General features: G+C 54.6%; 1 protein-coding gene across 1 annotated transcript in view; it reads left to right on the forward strand.

Moving 5' to 3' along the window:
- Positions 1–9,313, forward strand: part of EEFSEC (eukaryotic elongation factor, selenocysteine-tRNA specific) — a 273,459-nt gene extending 264,146 nt beyond the window's left edge. Inside the window, exon 7 of the mRNA XM_081096595.1 lies at positions 9,248–9,313. Within this exon, the coding sequence (XP_080952721.1) occupies positions 9,248–9,288 (41 nt within the window). The 3' untranslated portion in view covers positions 9,289–9,313. The remainder of the gene's footprint in view (positions 1–9,247) is intronic.
- The last annotated feature ends 14,633 nt before the right edge of the window (positions 9,314–23,946 follow it).

Here is a 23,946-nt window from a genome sequence, read left to right on the forward strand (position 1 = left end):
GGGCAGCGGCCACCTGGGATTCAGTTTTTCAGGTTCCCTTCCAGAGACCAAGGCCACCACTGATGACCTGCAGGAGAGATGCAGCCATGGCTCCCCATCTCCCCCAGCCCCTCCTGGGCCTGCAGGAGCCTCCACACAAGTGGCTCTGATCAAAAAGAGCAGTTGCCACCTGGCTGATAACAGAGTCCAGCTAGCCACCAATTGGCCCAGTTCAGCCAGCACTGGGAGGCAGCACAGCAGGTGGGGGCACGCCGTGTGCTCCCTGGGGGTGGCTGACCCCAGCTCTGGGCTTACAGGGCTCTGCCTGGGGAGCCTGTGCTGCTACTGAGCCAGTAGTAGAGGAACTGGGGCAGCAGGCTGGGCAGGCGAAGCCTCGAAGCTGTTATAGTCCTGAGGGCACAGGTGGGGAGACTGTCAGTCAGGGTTTCAAGAGACCCTCTGACCCCCAACTTCCGCTAGCTCTAGACACTCAACACTGCCTCCCCACCAGAGGCAGAGACGGGGTTTGGAGGCGACCACCAGGATCGTTGATTGGCTGAACAAGCCTGGGGGAGGGCACCATTCAGGCCAAGGCCGTGGAGGAGGAAGGGGACATCTGGGAAGTTTGGGGTTCAGCACAGGAGTGGAACATGGGAGTCGGGCTGGGTTGGGGAAGAGGCCCAAAACTGATGACTCCACGTTTATCAGTGCCTCCTGTGCGGGCCTAGGGCACAGCCCAGTGCTCACGGATGTGGCTTGGCACCAGCAGCCTGGAGGCCATCCCCCCGCAGTCCCGTGAAGTGGCCTGCAACCCTGTGCCCAGGCTTGTCCTCTGGGCAGTGCTCCTGTCAGGCAGGATGGGCTACACCCCACGCCACCCCACGCTGCCCAGGCCAGCAGGTCTGAGCTCATGTGCCTGGAGTCTCCCGTGTGCCCCACCACAAGGTGTTGCTCAATCCCCGCACCCCTCCAGGTTATCACTGGGTATGGTGGGGAGGCAGCGCAGCACAGAGAAACAGCCACTTCCTGCGGCCATAGCTGCAGCTCCAGATAAAGGCCAGCCAGAAGCCCAGGCCAACCTGAGAAGGCTGGGATAAGGGGCCAGTTTCAGCCACCTGTCTCACCCCTGAGGGACACCCCACTGACTCAGCCCTCAGCCTCTGGGCTTCCCACAGATCACCACCTGGGCAGGCAGGCCTCGGGCTGCTAACTGCCACCCCATCCCATGGGCCAGAGCCCCTGCTCCCTCCTCACTGAGGCCCCCTGTGGAGGCAGGTGACCAGTGAGGGCGCCTGTGTCACCTCTGTCACAGCCGTGCTCGCTGGGCTGACCAAGGGGCCATCTGGGCCTGTGGTGAGGCCTGTGCACTCTACCTTCCAACACACCCTCCTTCCATTCCTCCTTCCAGCCTCTGCCTCTCCCCCCACATCCATTTCTCTCTTGTCCTTCATGGTGAGCCTGGCTTCAACCACAGTCCATTCACTTGTCCCACCTGCCAGCCCCCGAGGCCAGGGCCTGGCCCTGGGCAGAAAACCATAGTGGGGCAGGTTGGAGGTGGAGCTGGGGGCACAAGTCTGTGGCCTGAGACCTGCAAAAGCACCTGTGGAGTCCACTGCACTCTCTCCTTGCCTTTTCCACCTGCACCTGCACCTCCACCCCCTGGCCCATCCTGCAGCTCTGCCAGGCCCCCCCTCCTCCCGTCTCTTAAGTTCCTTCTAGTGGGTGAGAGGGACTGGGAGGCTTTTGGCTGGGGATATAAAAGGTGGGGGCAGACCAGGTGGGGTGCAAGAACCACACCTTCCCTTGAAGCTGGGAGAAGCCTTGGGAGCCCAAATTTCCCAAGGGTCCAGAGGTGAGGCTCAGACCAGGCCACGGAAGCCAGTATCCTGGCCCTTCATCTTGCCCTTCTGGTCAGTACCCAAGCACGATCTCCCAAGCCAGTCCCTCACCCTGTCCCTGTACTGTCACCATCAACATGGCTAAGCTCGCCAGCACCTAAGACCACCACCTCCTCCTTCACCACTATCAACAGGGACCTGCTCACATTCGTGTGGGAGGCTGTGGGGAGGGCGGCCAGTGGGAAGAAGCATGAGGCAGTTGGCCAGGGGGGAGGTGAGGTGTGAGGTGTGGGCTCAGTGAAGAGAGGGAGGAGGGGCAGATTGGGAATGAGCTGGAGGTAAAATCACTGGCCATGGCACTAATGGGGCAGGTGGGGGAGCAGGAGGGAGGGGTCAGGGTGCTTGGTCAGCCCGCAGGCCCACAGATGGAGCCCAGCAGCAGGGCGGGACTGGGCAGGACACCTTGACAGCCCCATGTGGGACCCCTGAGCTACCCCTCGGGGCCTTCGGGGAGCAGTCTGGCTGGAGACTGAGAGGCGCCATGGCACTTTCATACAAGGCCAAGGGACGTGTGGGACAAGGAGGAGTAGAAAGAGAAGGGAAAAGCGCCCGAGACAAGTCAGGGGGCAGGGGGAGCTCAGACTGAGACTCGGGCAGCACCAGTGAGCCCAGAAGGAAGACAGAGGAGGGGGCTGGGCGAGCCAGGGTGTGCTCTGAGGTGCCTGGGGTGGTAGACGATGCGCCAGGCCAGAGCAGCGGCAGGCAGAGCGGGGCAGGCAGAGCGGGGCAGGCAGAGTGGGGCAGGCAGGGTTTGGTAGAAGGGGGTTGGCCCCTTGGGGTGGCAGGGGGTGTGGTGGGCACCTGGCAGGACTGTTGTGTAATGGGTGTGGTGTGAGATGAATCCATTTGCTTCCTAATCAGATGTGACACTGGGTGATCGGCGGGCGATAGCCCCAACCTCACTGGTTCTCAGTGGTCAGCGGGGGAAGGAAGTGCACCTCCATCCAGGCCGGGGCCTCCACAGAAGACCAGCTCCCCTGATTAGCCCAAGCTAATCAAGGCCCACCACCTGCCCTGCCCCTGAGGCGACCCCGCGTTCCCTGGCCTTCGCTCTCGCTGCTCCTTCTGCCTCCTGGTGGGATCTTAGACCAGCCCCCTCCTCTCTCTGGGCCGAGGGCTCCCCTCACAGATGGCTCCTGATGGCCAGAGTGGGAGGGGAAACCCAGGACAGTGGTGCTCAGACAGGAGCCGGGACTCACAGGTGTCTGCCCCGTCCCCCAGCACTGCTGCCCCTGGCGCAGGAGTGGGTGGAAGGCCTGTCCTAAGGGGCATCTTTGGGGACTTCCCTCACAGAAGGGAAGCGAAGGAGGAGGGAGGCTTGGCCCTCCGCCCCGCCCTCCCAGCACAGGGAGACCTGCGGGTGGCCCGGCCTGGCCCTGGGAACTGGGAGTCTGGGTGCGTGTGGACGCACTGGCCGGCCGGAGCCGCTCCCACCCCACGGACAGCTGGTGGGCTGCTGATAAGGAGAGACAGTTGTCAGAGTCACCGCTTGCCCCTGATAAAACAGACAAGCATCTCCAGTGGCCGGAAGAGGGTGGAGGAGGCCCCGTCCTGGGGGTGCCCACATCTCGGGTGGAAACACTGAGGCTGCTAGTTCTGAACAGGACCTCCTTTCCCCGTCCACCTCTCTGCCCCCCACCCTCACCCCACCCCCGGTGGAGGCCCTCGCCAAGCATCTGGGCAGCTGCTGTACACCATGCTGGGGAGGGGAGGCCAAGCCCGAGGCCACCTGGCAAGACTTTCCACAGACTGGAGCCCCACCTCGCCTCCAGCCTCTGCCCACCCCCAGTCCCACCTCAGCCACAGACAGCCCCAAACAAGCTTCTGAGGGCCCCTCAAATGCCAGACTCTTCCCACCATCACACCCTTCTCATGCTGTGCCCCTGCCTGACACCCTCTCCACCAGGTCTGTCGCCTGCTCACTGTTCCAGGCACAGCTTGCTCCTAACAGGGTGACTACCCGGCCAAGAAGAATGGTTCCGGGCAGGGACATTGCAAGTGTTACAGAGTAAGGGTGGGGTGGTGGGGACCTCACTTACAGGTGACAGGCCTGGCTCAGGGTGTGCCACGTGCTCTCTATCGCGTCACACAGCCCAGTGGCAGTCGTTAGGGCGCTGGAGGCCAAGGCCTGGCTTGGGGCTGAGGGGTGCACAGGCAAGAGTTTAGTCAGGAGCTCGTGGGAGCTGGACACCAGCGACAGGAGTGAGGTTCATCATCGCTGAGGACCCGAAGCCCCACACCCAGCTCCCCTTCCTGCTCTCGCCCCGGTGGGGCTTCAAGGCTGCAGTCTCAGGACTCCTTAAGGACTCACAAGAGATCAGCGGGGGTAGGAGGCGGGTGGGGACTTGACACCAGGCCTGAAAGGGCCCAGGGCCTACACCTTTCCCAGATGTTGCCAGCAGCCCAGGATACCTTCTGCATCTCGTCATCCTTACTCTGCATCATTATGATTGGCCCACTTCATAGGCCCGGAGGCCCAGGCAGGGGACAGCCCCTCCACAGGTCATAGGTGCGGAAGCCCAGGTCTCTCTGGCTCCAGACCATCACCCTCCAGAACCCTGGGTCAGCAGGTTCCGCCACTCCCAGTGCGCATCACTGGGTTCTTTGGCTGGAGCCGTCAGCAGCAAGGCCCTGTCTTCCCGCTAGGGTTATTGAGTTGGTGGGTGTGAACCTGAATCTGCTCTGGCCATCTTGTCACCATGAAGAGACTGAAGTTTATATCACAAAGGAATGATGTCTACACTGAGGAAGATAAATGGGGCGATAGGAGACAAATTCCCGAGGCATCAGCTGAGCACTAGACCCAGCTACGCCTGAAGCCAGATCCCTCATTACATGAAGCAGTAAACTCCCTTTGTTGTTGAAGCCTGTTGGAGTGGGCTCCTGCTTGTGACTCATGGAGTGCTCACGGGCAGAATCAGTGAGCTGTGTCTCTTGAGTGCGGGCCAGTCTGGACCATGCCCTGGTCCTGGGTGCACTTGCACAGACATCCAGGGGCCCCTATCCACCACTGTGTACCCCTGGATCCTCAATCCTGCCCAGTCTTTTCGCATGACCAGCATTCACATCCAGCTGTGGGGCCTTGCACAGGTCCCTTGCCCTCCCTTACCAAGCACACAACTGCCCCCTGGCCTGGGGATGCTCAGCCTGCCACCTCTGCCTGGTCTCCTCCAGCAGCCCAGCGGGGTTGGGCACAGATCAGCATCCTGGGTCCATTCTCAAGGCTGCCCACCTGCCTTTGCCCCAAGACCAGGCCGTGCTTCGGAGTGCACCGCCACACAGCTCAGCCGGTGTGCGCCACATGGCAGCATTTTCACATGGTAGATTTTATGTAAAAATACAAATTTTTTCCACGTACTAACTTTAAGGACTTTAAGCTTCTTGCACATAACACAGTGTTTCCTTCTGAAAGCTGGGGATAACAATAGCAGTGCCCGTGGCCCCCTCCATCTCATCTGACCCATCAGCAGAGCACAGTGTCACCCTCAGAACCTACCAAAGCTCATCTCTCCTTATCCCACTGCACCGGCCTGGCCAGACCTCATGTCTCTTGCTCAGCAGGTTGCAGTCCCCTCTCAATGGCTCTGCTCCATCTGCTCCTACAGACTCTCACGGCAACCAGACAGGTCCTGTTCACACCTGTCAGGTCACATCTCCCCTCTGTCAAAATCCCTCCCGGGGCCCTCTCCTCTCTCAGGGTAAAGCCAACATCCTCACCGGGACCCCCGAGGCCCTGTACTATCTGCCCTGGGACCTCCTCACCTCCTATCCTACCACCCTCCCCCTCACCCACCTGCTCCAGCCCCACTGGTCTCTACCTCAGAACCTTTGCACCTGCTGACCTCCGACAGCCCCCAGCCTGGCCCTCACTCTCTTCAGTGCAGCCCTGCCTGGCACCTCAAAGTCCCCCCATGCTACTCGTCCTTCTCTTCTGCGTTAGTTTTCTTCCCAACTAGTTTGCTTTTTACCTCGCTCATTGTCAGTGCCTCCCCTGTGAATGTGAGCTCCAGAGATAGTCTTGTGGGAGCTCTTTCGCAAGTAACTATCTGCCTTTCTCTTGCCCTTTCAAAGATTCTCTCTGTCTTTAACCTTTGCTATTTTAATTATGTTGTGTCTTGGTGGTCTTCCTTGGGTTCATCTTGTTTGGCTATCTCTGTGTTTCCTGGACTTGTATGTCTATTTCCTTCACCAGGTTAAGAAAGTTTTCAGTCATTGTTTTTTTTCAGATGGGGTTTCAGTGCCTTGCTGTTACGCTTCTCCTTCTGGTATCCCTATGGTACAGTTGTTATGCTTGATGTTCCAGAAGTATCAAACTATCTTCATTTTTTAAATTCTTTTTTCTTTTTGTTCTTCTGCTTGGGTGTTTTCTACTATCTTATCTTCCAAATCACTGATTCAATCCTCTGCTTCATTCATTCTGCTGTTGATTCCATGTCATGTATACTTACTTCATTTCAGTTATTGTAGTCTTCACTTCTGACTGGTTCTTTTTAGTTTTCTATTTTTTAAAAAAAGAATATTTTTATTGACTTCAGAGAGGAAGGAAGAGGAACAGAGGGGATACAAACATCAATGATGAGAGAGAATCATTGATCGGCTGCCTTCTGCATGCCCCACACTGGGGATCGAGCCCGAAACCTAGGCATGTGCCCTGACCGAGAATAGAATCCTCCTGGTTCAAAGGTTGACGCTCAACCACTGAACCATGCTGGCCAGGCTCTATCTTTTTTATACTTACTATTTATTTATTGAATTTCTCACTGAGTTTATCTATTCTTCTTCTAATTTTATTGCACATTCTTATAACTATTGGTTTGATTTCTGTATCTGGTAGACTGCTTGCTTCCATTTCATTTTCATCAGATTTCTCCTGTTCTTTCATTTGCACATGTTTCTTTGTCTCCTCATTTTTGCTGTCTCTTTTTTTATATGTATTAGATAAATCTGCTACGTCTCCCAGTCTTGGCAGGGTGGCCTTATGTTAGAAGGTATCCTATGACGCCCAGTGGCACAGTCTCCTTGGTCACCTGAGCCAAGTGCTCCAGGGGTGTCCCTTGTTTGGGTTGTGTATTTGAGCCTTGATTGGAGGGACCTTCAGGTTGTCTGGCTGTGAAGATTGACCATGATGACAGCTTACAAGCTGCTGTGCGAGAACTGACCCCATGGAGCTAGATTCACCCCAGGAGGGTTGGTGTCTGCCAAGACCACCTTTTGGGTGTGCCACATGTGGAGCTAACCAGGTGGTGCTCTTTTGTGGTCTAAAGCCAGGTACCAGCCCTAGCTGGTTTGGCTCAGTGGATAGAGCATCGGCCTGTGGACTGAAGGGTCCCAGGTCCGATTCTGGTCAAGGGCACATTCCGGGGTTGTTGGGCTCAATCCCCAGTTGGCAGCCGATCAATGATTTTTCCCTCATCATTGATGATGTCTCTATCTCTCTCTCCCTCTCCCTTCCTCTCTGAAATCAATAAAAATATATTGAAAAATAATAAATAACAAAATAAATAAATAAAAAGTAAAGCCAGCTACCAGAGCAGGCCAATGTCAGACTCTGCCTGTGACTGGCCTGATAGTACCTGTTAACAGCTAAAAGTGAGCCCTAGCTGATTTGGCTCAGTGGATAGAGCGTTGGCCTGTGGACCAAAGGGTCCCAGCTTCAATTCTGGCCAAGGGCACATGTTTCTCTTACATCAATATTTCTCTGTGTTTTTCCCTCTCTCTTCCACTCTAAAAATAAATGGGAAAATATCCTTAGGTGAGGATTAAAAAAAGAGAGGGAGAGCTAAAAGTGATCCATGTTTGGTAGCGGCCTGAGCTGGACCCTGGGTGTATGTGGGAGAGGCCACATGGTGAATGAAGCTGGTTGCTACCAGTACTGGGCCTGGAGCAAGTCAGTGAAAGAAACAAGACACTCCCAGATCTGCCACCATCTGCTGGCTGCCTATAAGGTTCAACCACTGAGTCTTGAGCGTTACATGAGTTGGTTGAGGCATGGTCTCAGGGAGTCACCAGGGTGAGGTGAGTAGTGTTCACCAGGTTAATGCAGATTCCGATTTGGCACCAGTGCTGAGCCTGAGGCCACTCAGCAAAAGTCTCAGGGTAACCAAGGGTAGCTGCCACTCACCTGGAACCTGGGAACCTTTGTAGTAGAGCAGGGTCTCAGGGAGTTGTCAGATGGAGCTAGTAAAGTTCACCAGGGGTAATGCTGATTCAGATTTGGTTGTGTGGGGGGATGGCTTAACACAGGAAAGATGGTGCCCATCAGCTGTGGCAGCCCTCACCCTGAAGCCACACAACTCAGTTTCTCCTTGTATGTCCCTGGCAACCCCTGAGCTTGAGGGGAATTTCTTGAGAGTTTTATAAAACTGCAATAGGCCCAGGCTGGCTGCCACCAAAAGAGCCTTGGGCAATGAGCTAGTTGGGTGGGGCAGAGTCTCAGAGATTTGTAAGGATGGAAGTAGTGGAGCTCACCAGCTAATGCAGATTCAGATTTGGCTGTGTGTGGGAGGATGGCTCAACACAGGAAAGATGGCACCCAACACAGGGATAATGGCAGCCTCCCATCCCTCTTGCCCTTACCCTGAATTCACACAACACAGTTTCTCCCTGTTTTTCTCTGGCACCCCTTGAGCTGCTGTCCATCTATTGTAGGCACCAGGTGTTAAACCTGTGGGGTCCAACTGGACCTGGGTTCAGCAACTTCAGTACATGAGTTCTGGCTAGGAAAGAATTCAGAGCCAAGACTCAAACTAGAAGAGAACATTTATTTGGAAAATCACAGAGGTTGAAGAAATAATTCATAGAAGAAATGGGCTTAGGAAACAAGCTATAGAGGCAAAGGAAGGGCTCTTGGAGTTAAGAAATGTGGACAGTAAAGGTGACATGCCTTGGGGGGGTGAGGAGGGGGAAGAGAAAGGCTCTGGGTCCTCGGTCCTAAGGGTCCTAAGGGTCCTAAGGGTGGAGATTTTAGGGGAGGGCCCAAGGGAAGATCTTAATAGAATATTCAGCAGCTTCCCAGATGTGTCCTTTCCAGGTTCTAGGTCTCCATTGATTGGTTGGCACCAGGGCAGGGGGTCATTATCCAATGCAGCTGGTTCTGAGGTCAGTCATGGCTTGCCTGTCTGGTTTTGCTGCTTTTTTTCTGGGCCTGGAGCTGAAATACAACTGAAGCCTAGATGTTATCTCTAGGGAAGAAAGGCCAGAGGTTCCAAACCTCGTGATCAGTGATATGCTAGGGGAGGAAAGGTCTCACTGAGGGCAAGGTTCCACCCTACAATTGTCCCTCGCTAGGCACCCAGGGCTTTCCACCCTGATGACCTTTTTTACCTGTCCCATCATGTCTGTCTAACTGCCTACATCTTCTTTTCTTTTAGTTTACACATCCATGGAGCCCACGGTGAGCGCCTGCAAGTGAGAGATTGTGTGCATGCCCTTTAAAGGTACTCCTGGGTCTCCAACAGCCTCTGTCTCACCCAGAAAGATGGAATTCCTACATATTTTCACTAGTGTTCTGGGCTGGGGAGCCTGACGCTGGGCCGAGACCCGCTCGATAGTCAGGGGAACCTCTGCAGCTGAGCTATCCCTCTGGATGCTCAACTGCCACATGTGGTTGTGGGGCCAGCCTGTTTCACGTCTCCACACCTCTTACCAGTCTCAATATGGCTTCTTCTCTATATCCCTAGTTACAGGACTTCTGTTCAGGTAGTCTCCAGCTGGTTATGTGGTAGGCAGACATGAGCAGAGCAAGGCTGGTGGGCTAAGTACATAAGAGCACCAGGGTGAAAGTCCCAGGTGCCTAGCAAAGGAAAATTATAGGGTGGGACTTCACCCCCAGGGTGACCTCTCCTCCCCTAGCATATCACTGATCATGAGGTTTGGACCCTCTGACCTTTCTTCCCTAGAGATAACATCTTAGCCTCTGTTGTATTTCAGCTTCAGAGCCAGAAAAGCAGCAAAACCAGAGAAGCAATCCATACCTGACCTCAGAACCAGCTGCATTGGATAATGACCCCCTGCCCTGGCACCAACCAATCAGTGGAGACCTAGACCCTGGAAAGGACACACCTGGAAAGCTGCTGAATATTCTATTGAGATCTTCCCCTGGGCCCTCTCCTAAAATCTCCACCCTTAGAACCCTTAGGACCGTGGTCGGCAAACCACAGCTCTCGAGCCACATGCGGCTCTTTGGCCCCTTGAGTGTGGCGGTATTTTGTGGAAGACCCACACTCAAGGGGCCAAAGAGCCGCATGTGGCTTGCGAGCCACAGTTTGCCGACCACTGCTAGGACAAAGGACTCAGAGCTTTTCCCTTCCCCCTCCTCATCCTCCCAAGGCAAGTCACCTTTACCTTCCTCACTTCTTAATTCCAAGGGCCCTTCCTTTGCCTCTATAACTTGTCTCCTAAGCCCATTTCTTCTACAAATTACTTCTTCTACCTCTGTGATTTTCCCAAATAAATACTCTCTTATACTTTAAGTCCTGGCTCTGAATCCTTTCCTAGCCAGAACTCAAGTACTGAGGTTACTGAACCCAGATCCGTTCTAACCCCACAGGTCTAACACCTGGTGCCGTTCCCATCACCCCCAACAGTTATGCAGGTTGACTGTTGCATGATTTTGTCATAATTTTGATGTGGTCATGGGAGGGAGTGAGTGCAGTGTCTACCTACTCTGCCATCTTGAATGGAACCCCTCGATACCTTTTACACTTAAAAGAAATTCCATAAAGGATACGATTTGTGCTCTGTGAATATAGGTATATATGTATTTAAATAAGTAGGAAAAAGCATGCAAGGATGCGCTGCAAACCAATGAGCCGTGACTGCCCTAAGAGGGAACTAGAAAGGGCAGTGGTGGACAAAGGGCACTCCAGCCTTATCTTTTAATTCTGTTCAGAGACTGTATTTGTATATTAGCCACGAATTAAAAATGAACAAGGAAAAATGTGCTATGAAGCACAGAGGCACGGGTGACCATGGGGGTCATGCAGGCACCTTGTGGTCCACAGCCCCTTGACCCTCTTTTCCTGAAGACCAGCTGTCTGGTCATTGCCAAGTTGGTTGCAAAAGGCTGGTCCTGAGGAGTGAGACCCTGGCACTCCTCTGTGGCTGCTCTGAATCCTTTCCTGGACCCCACTCAGAGCAGCTCCTGCCCTAAAGGCCCAGGAGTCCCTGGGCTCCAGATTTTTTGGGCCCCACCACTCCACCCCATTTCATGACCCCAACCCAAATCCCCAGGCACAGAGCTCAACGGTGACGCTGGCTTGGAAGGGTGCCTGAGAGATGTTGATAACCAGGTGGGACCAGGGACAGCAGGCTCTGCCTGGGTAAGTATGGGTCAGAAAGCGAGTGACTCCTACAGAGACCCAAGGGGATAGGGACAGGCCAATAATCCATCCCAATCTCAGCTCCCACCCTTAAAGCTGCAGCTCAGGGCTAGAGATAGATTGAAAGAGGAGATTGCGGACCACCCAGTCCCCGGGAGGCTTGTCAAACCTGGCGGGTCACGCCTGAGCCCTGTGCTTGCAGGGAAGAGTGCAACCAAGACACAAACACACAGTGAGAGGAGGGAGGAGCCACACAGAGGGGAAGAAACAATGAAAGAGTCAGACACCAAGACAGAAAGAGACAAAGAGATATAGAGTTCCAGAGAGCTAGAAGCAGAAGGAGAGAGAGGCCAGGCGGGCTGCCCTGCTCTGATTGGCCAAGACTGACTGCAATTAAAGCCCGTAATTGATTCCCTGGGATGACGAGGATCATTTCCATGCAGAGAATTAAGGTTTTCTTCCAAGATGGAAATAAAGATTAATTTGCAATTTCCTTCCTCACTGCACACATGAGAACAGCTCCTGGCAGGTGGGCTGGGGGTGGGGTGGCCTTTAGGGCTGGGCCCACAGCCTCAGAAGAGGGAGCGGCACAACCCCGGGATAAGAGCCTTTCCTTCTGGGGCTCCTGGCTGATGGATGGTCCTATGAAGCTTGGCAGGCATTAGCCCCCCTATAAGGGCCCCTCCACTCCCTGTCTCCATAGCAGAGTGTGAGGCCAAGGCCAGAGTTATGACTCATCATCTCTCTCATAGTCTGATGTCTGGACAGCCACAGTGAGAGATGGTAGGAGAGTCCCCTAGGGGAGAAGTGGGAAGCCCCCCGAGCCTTCCTTCTCCCTTTTAGTGGGTTGTCGTCAGGGCCCCCCGCCTTCTTTTGCCATCCCAGACAGCTAACGGAGTCTGAACCTCGCTGAAATTAACAGGATTTCCCAGCAGGCAACACTTGCTGGAGCTCAAGACCCCGGCAAATCCTGCACTTTGTGCCCTTTGTTGGGGTTACCCCAAGGGCAGCCTTGTCTCTGCCGCCAGCTTCTCCAGGCCCACATCCTGCTTGGGGCCAGGCACAGGCAGGGTGACCCAGTTGAGCTCAGAGTCCTGGCCTGTCTAACCTTTAAGCAAGCACAGCTTACCCACAGCCCAGCTCCTACAGGCTCAGCCTCATCCTGAGCTGGGCAACTCCTAACTCCACAGAGCCCATGTGGACACTCGGATGGCAAGACATGGGAAGAAGCCTGCTGTTCGTGCCTGTGTCTTCTGAGATCTTGTCTTTGCAATCCCTGAGCACTCGGGGGCTGTATTCTATATAACTTCTGAGTGGGGCTTCCATGATCCCCAAGAATTTGAACTTGGGCTCACAGCTGGGTGTGCCTCTGAGACCCACCCCACTGTGCTGTGGGCCTCATCCTGAGAGCCCGCTGAGGCCCTGACTCTGCACCCGCCCCACCCTGCCCAGGTCAGGTGTGGGCCTATGATAGCCCCTGGTTCTGAAGAGCCTAGAGCTGACCATGGTGCCTCTTGTGCCAACTTTTCCTGAGGGTGACCTCCAAATGACCTCCGGCACACAGGGAGGAGGAAGAACAGGTTTATGAGCATTCCTCCTGGGCGGCTTGCAGCCTAGGCCTATCTCACCATCACCACAGGATTGAGGTCTGGGCTGCCCTCCAGGACCCCCCTCCCACCACCACGAATCCAATGCACCACCACCACCACCACCACCACCCATCCTGGCCCACCTGCTGACATCCATAGTCAGGACCCTAGACTTCATTCAGTCTTTGAGCCTGAGTCACCTGGAGCTAGTCTGGGCCCCACCGCTGCCCCATCTCTCCAAGTTCAGCCTCCTTTACACATTCCCAGGCATGAGGAGCTCCTCACGCTATCCAGGCCCACTGACAGCTGATAGAGCAACTCGCTGGGGAGATATAAAGACAAGATGTCCAGCACAGCGCCAGGTGCTCAGGGCTGTGGCTGACTCTCAGAACCAGATTGGGTCCCAGTTCTGCCCTCTGATCCGCAGCTTTGCTCATCCCCGAAGCCCTGGACAACTGCAAAGACTTGGGGGCAGTGCTGGGCTCTCCTCCCCTCCCAGGCCAGCATCTCGGTGCCCTGACTGAAAGGTGAAGGGTTTCTTCTGGGGGTTGATGAAAATGTTCTGAAATTGATTGTGGTGATGGATGTAGGCCCTGTAAGTATGCTAAAAGCCACTGAATTGCACCCTTTAAATGAGGAATTGTGTGGTATGTAAATTATATCTCAATAAAGATGTTAAAAAACAAAACAGTGAAGCTAACATATGAGCCAACAATTCCGCTCTTAGGTCTATACCCAAGAGAATTGAATGCATATGGCCTCACAAACACTTGGACATGACGGTTCATAGCAGCATGATTCAGATTAGCCAAAAAGTGGAAATGACCCAAATGTCCATCAATTGGAGAAATGGTAAATAAAATGTGATTGACGCATATGATGGAATAATATTATCAGCCATAAGAAGGAATGAGATACTGATACATGCTACAACACGGAAGAACCCTGGGGACATTGTGCTCAGTGAAAGAAGCTAGGCCCCAAGGTCACTTATTATATAACTCCATTTATGTAAAACACCCAGAAGAGGTAAATCCATAGATGCAGAAAGTAGATTTGTGGTTGCCAGGAGCTGAGGGGCATGGGAAGGGTGGGAGTGACTAACAGTGGATATGGCATCCCTCTTTTGGGGGGACAACATGCTGTAAACTAGGATTGTGGTGATGGTTGCCCAACTCTGTAAACACACTAAAGCCATTTACAGCTCTGTTTTTAAAAAGTGATGCTTGCTTATTACACACAGTAAAAAAAAACACCCTTTTACATATACAGTTCTATGCGTTTTGAAAAGCACATACAGTTGTGTGACCCCCACCACAGTCAAAACCCCACGGAGCAGTTGCCCCCTCTCAGGTCCTTATGCCCCTGTAGCACACCTCCCCTCCACTCCACTCCTGGCAAACACTGGTCTGTTTTATGTCCCTATAGTTTTGTATCATCTAGAATGTCACATTATACGTCGCCTTTTTTTTTTTTTTAATTAAAAAATTTTTGCTATGTTCTTATTGATTTTAGAGAGAGAGGAAGTGAGGAAGGAGAAAGAGAAACATCAATCGGTTTGCCTCCTGCTGGCACCCTGACCAGGGATGGAACCCGAAACCTGGGTATGTGCCCTGACCGGGAGTTGAACTGGCTACCTTTTGGTGTGCGAGACGACGCCCAACCAACTGAGCCACGGGAGCCAGGGCACGCACTGCCTTTAGAGTGAGGCTTCTTTTGCTCAGTAGTATAGTGTGCCTTAGGGACGCACCCATGTCCTGTGTGTATCCGTGTTGCTTCCTTTTGTTGCTGCATCGTATTACACTGTGTGAATATACTACTATTTTTTTTTTTAATCTCACCAGCTGAGGGACATTCGGGTTGTTTTCAGTTTTGGAGCTTATGAATAATGCTGCCATAAACATTCATTTATGGGTTTTTGTATGAGCATAAGCTTTTGTTTGGGCTGTATGATGCATGTATGTTGGACTTTATAAGTAGCTGCCAAGCTGGTTTCCCACGTGGCTGTACCATTTTGCATTCTTATCAGGCACTGTGGTAGGTCAGGGGTGAAAGTGGCCAAGATGAGCAAGGCCCTGCCCTCTTGGGGCTGACAATCCAATAAGAAAAGCAGATAAGAAACAAGATAACCCATGAACTTACAGGATCACGTCAAATGGTGATAAGGGGGCTCTGAGGATATAAAGCAGGGTGACATGAAGGAAGAGGGCGTTCAGGGAGGGTCTCCCTCAGGAGGTGAGTTTGATGAGGAGGAGCCATTGATCCAAGATCCAAGTCAAAGGGCTCCAGGCAGGGCCCTGACAGGTGCAAAGGCCCTGCGGTAGGCAGGTCGTGCATACGATGATGGTGGCTGTGATGAATGCATTGGGGACTTACAATGCGCCAGGGACATGCTGTAAACCTTAAAGACATTTTCCTGTTTGATCCCAGAGCAACCCTTAGCAGAGGGATCACTGTCACCCCCAGCTTACAGCTGAGAACTATGAGGTTCGGAAGGTGTTACCTGCTGCAGGCACACAGCCGAGTGGCCGAGTGGGACTCGGAACTGTGCTTCACACCTGGGTCCCAGCTCAGCCAGGAGCCCTCCCTGCGGTCCGCTGGTGCCTTCCCGTTTGTAAAACGGGTTGGTGTTGCCGCCGCCGTGCAGCCCTCGGTGAGAATTTTGGCAGGGCATCCTGGCAGCAGGCCGTGGACTCATGGCGATTCAGCGGGGCAGGGACCCAACCAGCCAGGACCCCGGGGGTGAGTGAGCGCTGCGCTGCCACCGGGGGCCGACAGAGGGCAGGAGCTGCCCGCACCTCGCCGCCGGCCGGGAGCGCAGGACGCAGCTCGGGCGCAGGATGCCAGCCTAAGGGCGCCCGCAGCCAGCGGGCTGCTCAGGGACTATGTCCCAAAGTGTGGCCGGGACATGGGCACCCCTGTGTGTGTCAGTCTGTGTCGGGGGACGCACGACCCAGGGACAGGAACCCAGTTCCGGACGCGGGGGAGGGGCGCAGAGAGCCTGGCAGACCTTGGTCATGGCCCCCCTCCCCTCCCTCCCGCGCCCCGGATTCGGATAACCCGTAACCCTTCCTCCGCAGCTGAATCCCTGGGACCCGACATCGCAGCAGCCCCACCGTCTCCCTCAAGAAAGTCGCCTGCGGAACCCGGAGGATGGGCTCCACTTGCAGGGCCTTTCCCAGGTTCAGAGCTGTCGAGTCCACTCGAGATGTGACCTCCGAGCTGAGATGTGCTGCGTGTCCCGCACCTCCCGGACTTCAAAGGCTTGGTATGGAAAACAGAATCTAAACGATCACATTAATCATTTTTTGTGTTGGTCACATGCTGAGACGATAATATTTTGGATATACTGGATTCTAAAATCTATCAAATAAATTTCACTTTTATTTTTTCCAAGTGTAGCTATTTAAAATTGAGTGACATGCCTGACTCTCATTTGTGACTATGTTCTACTTGTACAGGACACTGCTTGCCTACATACACTAGTCTGTTCGCCCGCTTAATCTTCATCTAATCTTCTCTCTGAAGCCTGTACCATGATCATCCCCATTTCACAGATAGAGAAACTGAGGCACTGAGTATGGACACAGCTTGCACACACCCAACAGTGCTGCCCCATGCCCAGGTTCACACATGCATTTGCAAACACACAGGCAAGTACCCGAATATGTGTGCAAGGATCCACGTGTAACAGATGGATGGACCAGTGCCCAAATGCACACTGTCAACATCCCAGCGGGGACATGTGCAAATGTTACCTGCTTACATCCAGTCAGTGATGACCTCACGGGCACACACGTCCACACTCCTGTGCACGGCCCGCTGCTCACACGCAGGCACACATACCTGCAGATGTGCTGGCCTTAAGGCACAGGGGTGCAGCCAGCATCCCCTGAAGGCCCCAAGTGCCATCTGGAGGACTTGTGGAGGCCCTGCTGCTGGCTGAGAGGCCCAGGATCAGCCTGATGGTCTCCCTCCTCACCCAGGGCCTGGGCACAGGGATCTGGCTGCAACTTTATCTGTGTCCCAAAGAGCCAGACCTGAGGTGAGGAGTGGGCCTGCCCTGGCCGGCCTGCCACCGGTGCTGTGGGTCCTTTCTCTTGGCTGCAGAGCATTTGCATACAGCTCCCCGAGCCCTCAGATCACATTACATGGAGGCCCGATGAAAATCTTTGTTGAAATAATATTTAACACATGCTGCACTTTTAATTAACTATCTGAATAATCTCAAATTAATACCAGAGCTTTAAATATAAGTTTTCATTTTCACATTTGGTAACATAATAGCAGCCCGCCTGGTCTGTTTCCCCCTCCTTTGATTTAATTAAAAGCCCTTTTGTGTGTCTCTTGTCACTTCAGAAACGGACAAAAGCCCAGGGATGGGGAGAGGGTGGGGGTGGGGGCAGGCAGGAGCTCCTGGCTTGGGCTGCTTAGGGCCTCTGGGCTGGCTCTGGTGTGGCCATCACAAACATTTGCACAGGGAGACTCAAACACAGTCACGGATGCCCACAGGTTGCCTCTCATACACCCGGGCACACACCAGAGACACCCCACGCCCTGGCATGCTTATGCACTGCTCGAGTGGCTAGGCCCAGAAGACAGACCGGCCGCACCAACACTTCCTGCACCTGCAGGCACGCATGCACACATGCACACAGGATGCTTGGGGTTGGGGTTCTGATTTGTATTCTGAGTCCAGATCCGAGGGCCCATGTACTGTCTCCGGCTGACTCTTGAGTGGTGCACGGTGTGTGTGTGTGTGTGTGTGTGTGTGTGTGTGTGTGTGTGTGTCCTGGTTTGTCTCTCTGTCTCTGTGCCCCTATCCCAGGTCTGACACTCCGGAAACAGGGCCAGCTGGCTCCCCTGGCTGATGCTGCTTCCGCGGAGCCAGGGCCCCGCACTCTCTCTAAGTCTTCCCCTGGCTCCCGAGGGCAGGCAGGGAAGGACAGCTTTCCCCGGGGTCTTCGCTTTGCCCCCACCGGCAAGCCATGTCCTCCTCTGGACCAACGACAGGCTGAGGGAGGCTCTCCTTGGGCAAGCAGCCCGGAGAGCGCTGGGGGAAACTGAGTCTTGTGGAGTCAGGTTTCTCTGACAGGTCCAGGCTGGTGGGAAGCTCTGCTCCGTGGACCTGAGGCCCTCAGGAATTAGGCGGACAGGGAGTGCGGGGCAGACCGAGCCAGCGGAGCTTGGATTTTCGGCAGGGGAAGCACAGATTCATTTGGTTCTGAGGCTGAACGTTAGAAGTGGCTTCAGCACATGGAAAGCAGCGACTGGGGGGAGGCTCTGGGCATCCCGAAGAACCCCTCAGAAACTGGGGAGGGGTGGGGCAGGCAGCCCTAGCCTACCCTAGGGCCCAGGGACAAGCTCTGGGGCAGCCCCCACCAGGGGCAGAAGTAGCCATGCATCTACTTTACTCAGCAGTTAGCAAACACTGAAGGACTGGATGCGTGTTGAATGAATGCATTGAGCCCTGTGGCCACATGGCAGTGACTGTGAGAGGGTCCCTGCTCTTTCCAGGTGTCGACTCCTGGGGGTGGGGGAGAGTCATGTGGATACAGGTGTGGGGAACAGGGAAGCCAGGTTTTGGCCCTCAGGCTGGAGGACAAGTAGGGAGGGGGCCAGCATGCAGGCTTTAGGCCCTACCCAGACATGGGACCTCATTAATTCAAAAGTTTAAAGGACACGCTTCCAGGGCTACAGTGACCAGCGTTAAGGTCCAGCCTCCCACCCTGTGCCCTGGTCCCGGGACCTAGAGAATGAGTGGCAGGGCCAGGTCTTAGGAATTGGCTGCTCTGGGGCTATAGGCTTCCCTCCCCGACACATCCAGTTCCTTTTGGCTCAGGCTGGCCAGCCAGCCCTGGTTAGCAAGGACCCAGTGAACAGCTGCCCCATGGGCTGCCTGGAGGGGCTGGCCAGCCTGCTCTCACCCACCCCACCCTGGCCAGTGAGGTATCTCCGGGCCCCTCTCACCCCATTGTCACACACATGCACATGTCACTGACAGCCACACTGTTAAACATACTCTCCCTTGTGTTCACTCACATACACATGCACACACGTCACCCAAGACCACAGCCATAAGTGAGCACAAGGGTCCCAGACATTCTACTGGCCCATGCGGAGTGACAGTGAGCTCCTGAAGTCCCACCCACTGGCTCTTCCACCTGGCGGCCAGTTGGAGAGGCCACACGTGGGCTGGAGCTGCTGTTGTCCTGAGGATCTCCTACACACTAGGGGCCATGCACAAGCCCCAGGAACTCTCTCAAGTCTCCAGGAGGGGCAGGGGTCCCAGTTTACGGAGGGGGAGATGGGCTCAGAGAAACTAGCTAAGTTGTCAAGGTCACACAGGGAGAACTGGATGGAGCCAGACGTAACCTAGAGCCTGTATGCCAGTCAGCCCACCTGCTACCCTGCTATTCCTGAAAGGCTAACCTGATGAGGCCTGTTGGAGATCGAGGCCAGTGGGCAGGTAGGCACAGGACTGCGTCTGGCACACTAGAAGGAGGACGCTGGTGCAGTACAACTCAGCTGACCCAGAGGACTCAGAGCTCCAATTCTGTGGTGAGAGCCCAGGGAGCTGGGGAGCTGGGAGTTGGAGTGGTCAAGTTTGTTACAGAACCAGAAACCACTGTGGTTTGTACCCCCAGCAAGGGACCTGTGTGTGACCTTACCCCATAGATCGCTTGAGCTCCTGCAGGGGCTGTTGTACATAAGTTTGAGGATTCGATGCCTAGAAAGTGCTTAGAACAGACAACCTCTTCATTCATTCGTTTGCTCGTTTATTCTGTCAATCAACAAGTATGCACCCCGTGTCTGCAGGAACAGGCACTGTCTTGGTGGGGGTGGCCAGACTGACCTGGGCCCTACCCTTCTGGCTGCCATCCTACTGGGAGACGGACAGTGGAGCATACACCAAAGAGATTAATGAAATAATTTCAGATAATGATGATTAGCCAGAGTAATCAGGGAGGACTTCCCTGAGGAGGTGACATTTGGGCTGAAACCTGAGTGACTAAGAAGCATAAGGAGAGCATTCCAGGCAGAAGGACCAGCAAAGGCCAAGGCCCACAGGAATGAAAGCTCACAGGAGGGAGGCCTGGGCAAGAGGAGGGTTTGCAGGGCCTGGTGGGAAGCAGCCTGGTGGTGACTAGGGCAAATGAGACAGCTCATTCCCTGTTTGAGGGGCGACTACTGCTCAGCTCAAGCCCACAGTTGCCTGTGGGATGGAGGGCCCAGTGTGGCCAGAGGTTCCTTCAGCAATAGGTTTATACATAAACCTCCTGATTTTTAAAATGGCCACAAATGGTTCAAGTCACTCAAAACCTTTTGGGGGCCAAACCCAGCCTGTGGGCCTCTAGTTTGAGACCTCACTAGGAAGTGAGGGGCTGGATTTAAGGCCTGCCTCCCAGACTTTCTGGCTGGGTGACCTTGGGCAAGTTGCTTATACAATCCGTGCCTCCATCTGTAAAATGACGATAACAGTGCCTACTGACAGGGCTGCTGCAGAGGACTCAGAGCGTTAATTTATTCATTCAGCCAGTATTTACTGAACACCTACTGTACATCAGGGACAGTGCTAGGTTTGGGGTGAGGGCACAACAAGGAACAAAGAGTCAAAACTCTCTGCCCTGGTACATCGGACAGTCCACCGGAGACAGAAGACGAGCAGCGTGAGTAAGCCTCGTGTAGAAATGCCACGTGGCAAGAAGCGCTGAAGGGAGAAAATGGGGCAGAGAGCGGGGCAAAAGAGCTGAGGGGGCAGGGCTGACATTTTAGACTGCGTGACTAAGGAGGGCCTCACGCGGAAGTGGACTGGAGTAAACGCCTGAAGGAAACGTGTGGAGAGGCAGGGGGAGATGTGTTCCCAGCAGCCGGACGGCCAGCGGAAGGCCCTGAGGCCTGGAAGCTCCAGAAACAGCAAGGAGACTGGTGTGACTGGAGTGAAAAGAATGGGGACAGAGAGGGGAGGGGGGGTGGGTTAGCAGATCAGGCCGTGGGAGTACTTGGGCTGTTCCTCTGAGGGAGGCGAGAGCCGTGGAGGGTGTAGCAGTGATGGCGAACCTATGACACGCCTATCAGAGGTGACACGTGAACTCATTTTTTTGGTTGGTTTTTCTTTGTTAAATGGCATTTAAATATATAAAATAAATATCAAAAATATAAATCTTTGTTTTACTATGGTTGCAAATATCAAAAAATTTCTCTAGGTGACACGGCACCAGAGTTAAGTTAGGGTTTTTCAAAATGCTGACACGCCGAGCTCAAAAGGTTCGCCGTCAGTGGTGTAGGGCAAGCATGTCAAAATCGCGGCCCGAGGGCGCACGTGGCCCACAAAGAATATTTTGGCGGCCCAGCCAATATGATGGTAGGTAAGAAACATTTTAATAAAAATTTCGTAACTTAATTTTTACAATATCCTGTTATACATAATTATTAATAACCAACTACAACGTTCACTCATGACTGATCACTATCATCGTGTTGCATTCATTTCCCTTACACGCCTTACGCGCAGGCACACCGTTTCCACTAATACTAGCAGCGAGTATTTTATCAGCCAATTGCCACGTCATTAGTCTTGGACTGACTTGTTTGGTTGTCTGGTAAGTTAATGTTCAAGAAAAAAATATTAATTTTTATTAAAATGTTCTATTATTTTATGTTAACGATGACTCACTTATTGCAGCCCTTTGTATTCAGCATGTCTCTATCGAAATAAACCTACATTTCTATGAAAATTGAAGCATTTGTTGTTTTGCGGCCCCCATACACTTAAACCTTGTTACTTGGCCCGGGTTAGCCTTTGCGTTGGACATGCTTGGTGCAGGGCAAAGCGGGGTGAGGTCTGACTTGGGTTCTGACTGCTGCTGGGGCAGAAGCAGGGAGAACAGGGGGGAGGCCACTGTGACAGTCCAGCCAGCGATGACGGGGACTGGACCAGGGGCTGGGAGAAGGTGCTTAGATTCTGGATAGATTTTGAAGGTGGAGCCAGCAGAAGAGGCGAGGGAAAGAGAAAGAGCACGGTTTTTGTGCTGTTTTTTTTGTTCCTGCGTAGAAGATGGAAGTGCCGTTTCCTGGGGTGGGGAAGGCGAGAAAGCTGGTTGGGGTGGCTGTGAAACTGAGGCAGACAGGCAGGCAAGGAGCGGGAGGGGGGCGGCTGGGAGGAGAGGGCCGGCCAGGGACGTAACGTTGGGCATCACCCAGAGCCAAATGTAGGTGGAGTGAGGACATAGCAGGCTATGGCCCCGGGCAAGCTAAGATGGATGCTAATATCATTTGTCATTTCGGGTCCGGGGGGCGGGGCGGGGCGGGGGCTGGAAGCAGCTCCGGAACGCGGACCCAGGCAGGTGAAGCCACCCTGACCCCAGGCCAGGTAGCTGGGAACATCAGGCAGCCGGGAGCTCTGGTCGCCCGCGCCGCCAGGGCCCTCCCCTCCCCCTCGGGCTCACTCCGCAACGCGCCTCCCCTCCCCCCTCGCCACCTGCGGGGTCGGACAGATCCGGCCCTTTGTCCCGCGCCCCAGCCCCGCCGCCCCGCGTGGCGTCCCGGGAGCAAACACAGCTGAGCGCCGGAGCTCGCGTGCCGCCCCCGCCCCCCAAATCTTCGGGCCGCGGGGTGGAGGCTTAGCCGGGCAGCTGCGGGACCGGGGCCGGGCGGGGCCGCCCCGCTAGGCGCTGCTCGCCCGCCCCCTCCCACCCGACGGCCGCGCCTTTGTCATGTAAATGACCCGCTGGCGGCCGGGCGCCGCTGCTCCAACAGCTGACCTGGGGGCGGGGGGCTGTCTTAGCTTCCAGATCTGGCCCGGGCCCGCAGCAAACACCCGCTTTATCCTCCCGCCCGGAACCGCGATCTCCTTTATGCTGGGCGGCCTGCTCGAGTCGCTGGGCTTCTCTGGGACTGTCTGCTTTTCCCGGATTTCACTAAAAGGAGCCTGGCTTCCGTCTTCCCTCTGTGCTTTGAGGGCTGGGCCCAGACGGCAGGGAGAGCCACTGGGCGATGCCTGGCTTGTAGGCGATGGACATAAGGGTGTAAATGAAAGGTGGGTGTGCGCGGTAATGGAGCAGATGTTCACCACACCAGGGCCCCCACCCTCCAAGTACTTGCCCTCTTCCCACCCAGCCAGGCCCCTCCGAGGGTAGCTGAGGTGGGGCCTTGATTGAGGACACGCCCCCCTTCCCCAGAGCAAAAGATTCACCAACATGGTGATCAAAGTTATTTATTGCCTGCAGTGAGGAGGCAGACCTGGGCAAGACCCGGGAGGAGAAACACTCATGCGGCTGCAATACCTGGCCGATCAGGTAGCCCCTGTCAGTCACCTGGTCCTTCCTGGGAGCACTTTCTCTCCCCATTTTTGCTGATGAGGAGCCTGAGGCCAGAGAGCAGTGGCCCCCCAGCCCTTATCTTTGCCTGAAAAGAATGGAGGAGTGGAATTCATGCCAGAAGACACAGAAGTGACCAAGACGCTTAGACAAGATGCTTGGAGTCCAGGATGGGCAAATGGAGTAACAAGATAGCATTGCCCATCCCTCAGGTGCAGAGCAGGAACACTGACAAGTGCTGGGCACTGCCAAGCGTCCTCTCCACCGTGAGTGCCCGGGGTGCCCACAGGCTGTTTGTCAATACGAATCACGCTCTCAGTTTGCAGGAGCTTTGGTCCAGTGGTTTCACGTCCAGGAACTCATCTTTATCTTTAAAAGGAACGGACAGGATGAGTGGACCAGCGTGTTTATTTCCGTGAAGCCTAGAAGGCTCTCCAAGAATAGAGGTTTGTAGTCCTGTGGGACGTTGGCCTGCGTGACCTTGGCCAGTTGGCCAGTTTCCTCGTTGAGAAGGTGGGACCAGCCATGACATCTACCCCTCCACAGGCAGAGCGCCCCCAGGGGTACCTGAGGCGCATGATTTGCATGAAGGAAAAGCAGAGTGTTTGGAGGTGATGGGTTATGAGGGGTCAACAAATGGAGATGAGAACCTCTCTGGGCCTCAGCTTTCCTTCTAAACAAAGAAAGCCTGGTCTTGGAGCTCACTGGGTGGCTCCTAGGCTCTCCCCAGTGCCATCAGCTGCTGGCCCCACCCTCCCTGGCCCTGGCTCTGAAAGCTGAGCCAGGATGTCCCGGCTCAGGCTGAGGTGGTTGGTGGGGACACCAGTCAGTTTGTCTGTTG

The sequence above is a fragment of the Myotis nattereri genome, assembly GCF_964212035.1.
Source record: "Myotis nattereri genome assembly, chromosome: 8".
In the NCBI taxonomy this organism is placed as follows: Eukaryota; Metazoa; Chordata; class Mammalia; order Chiroptera; family Vespertilionidae; genus Myotis; species Myotis nattereri.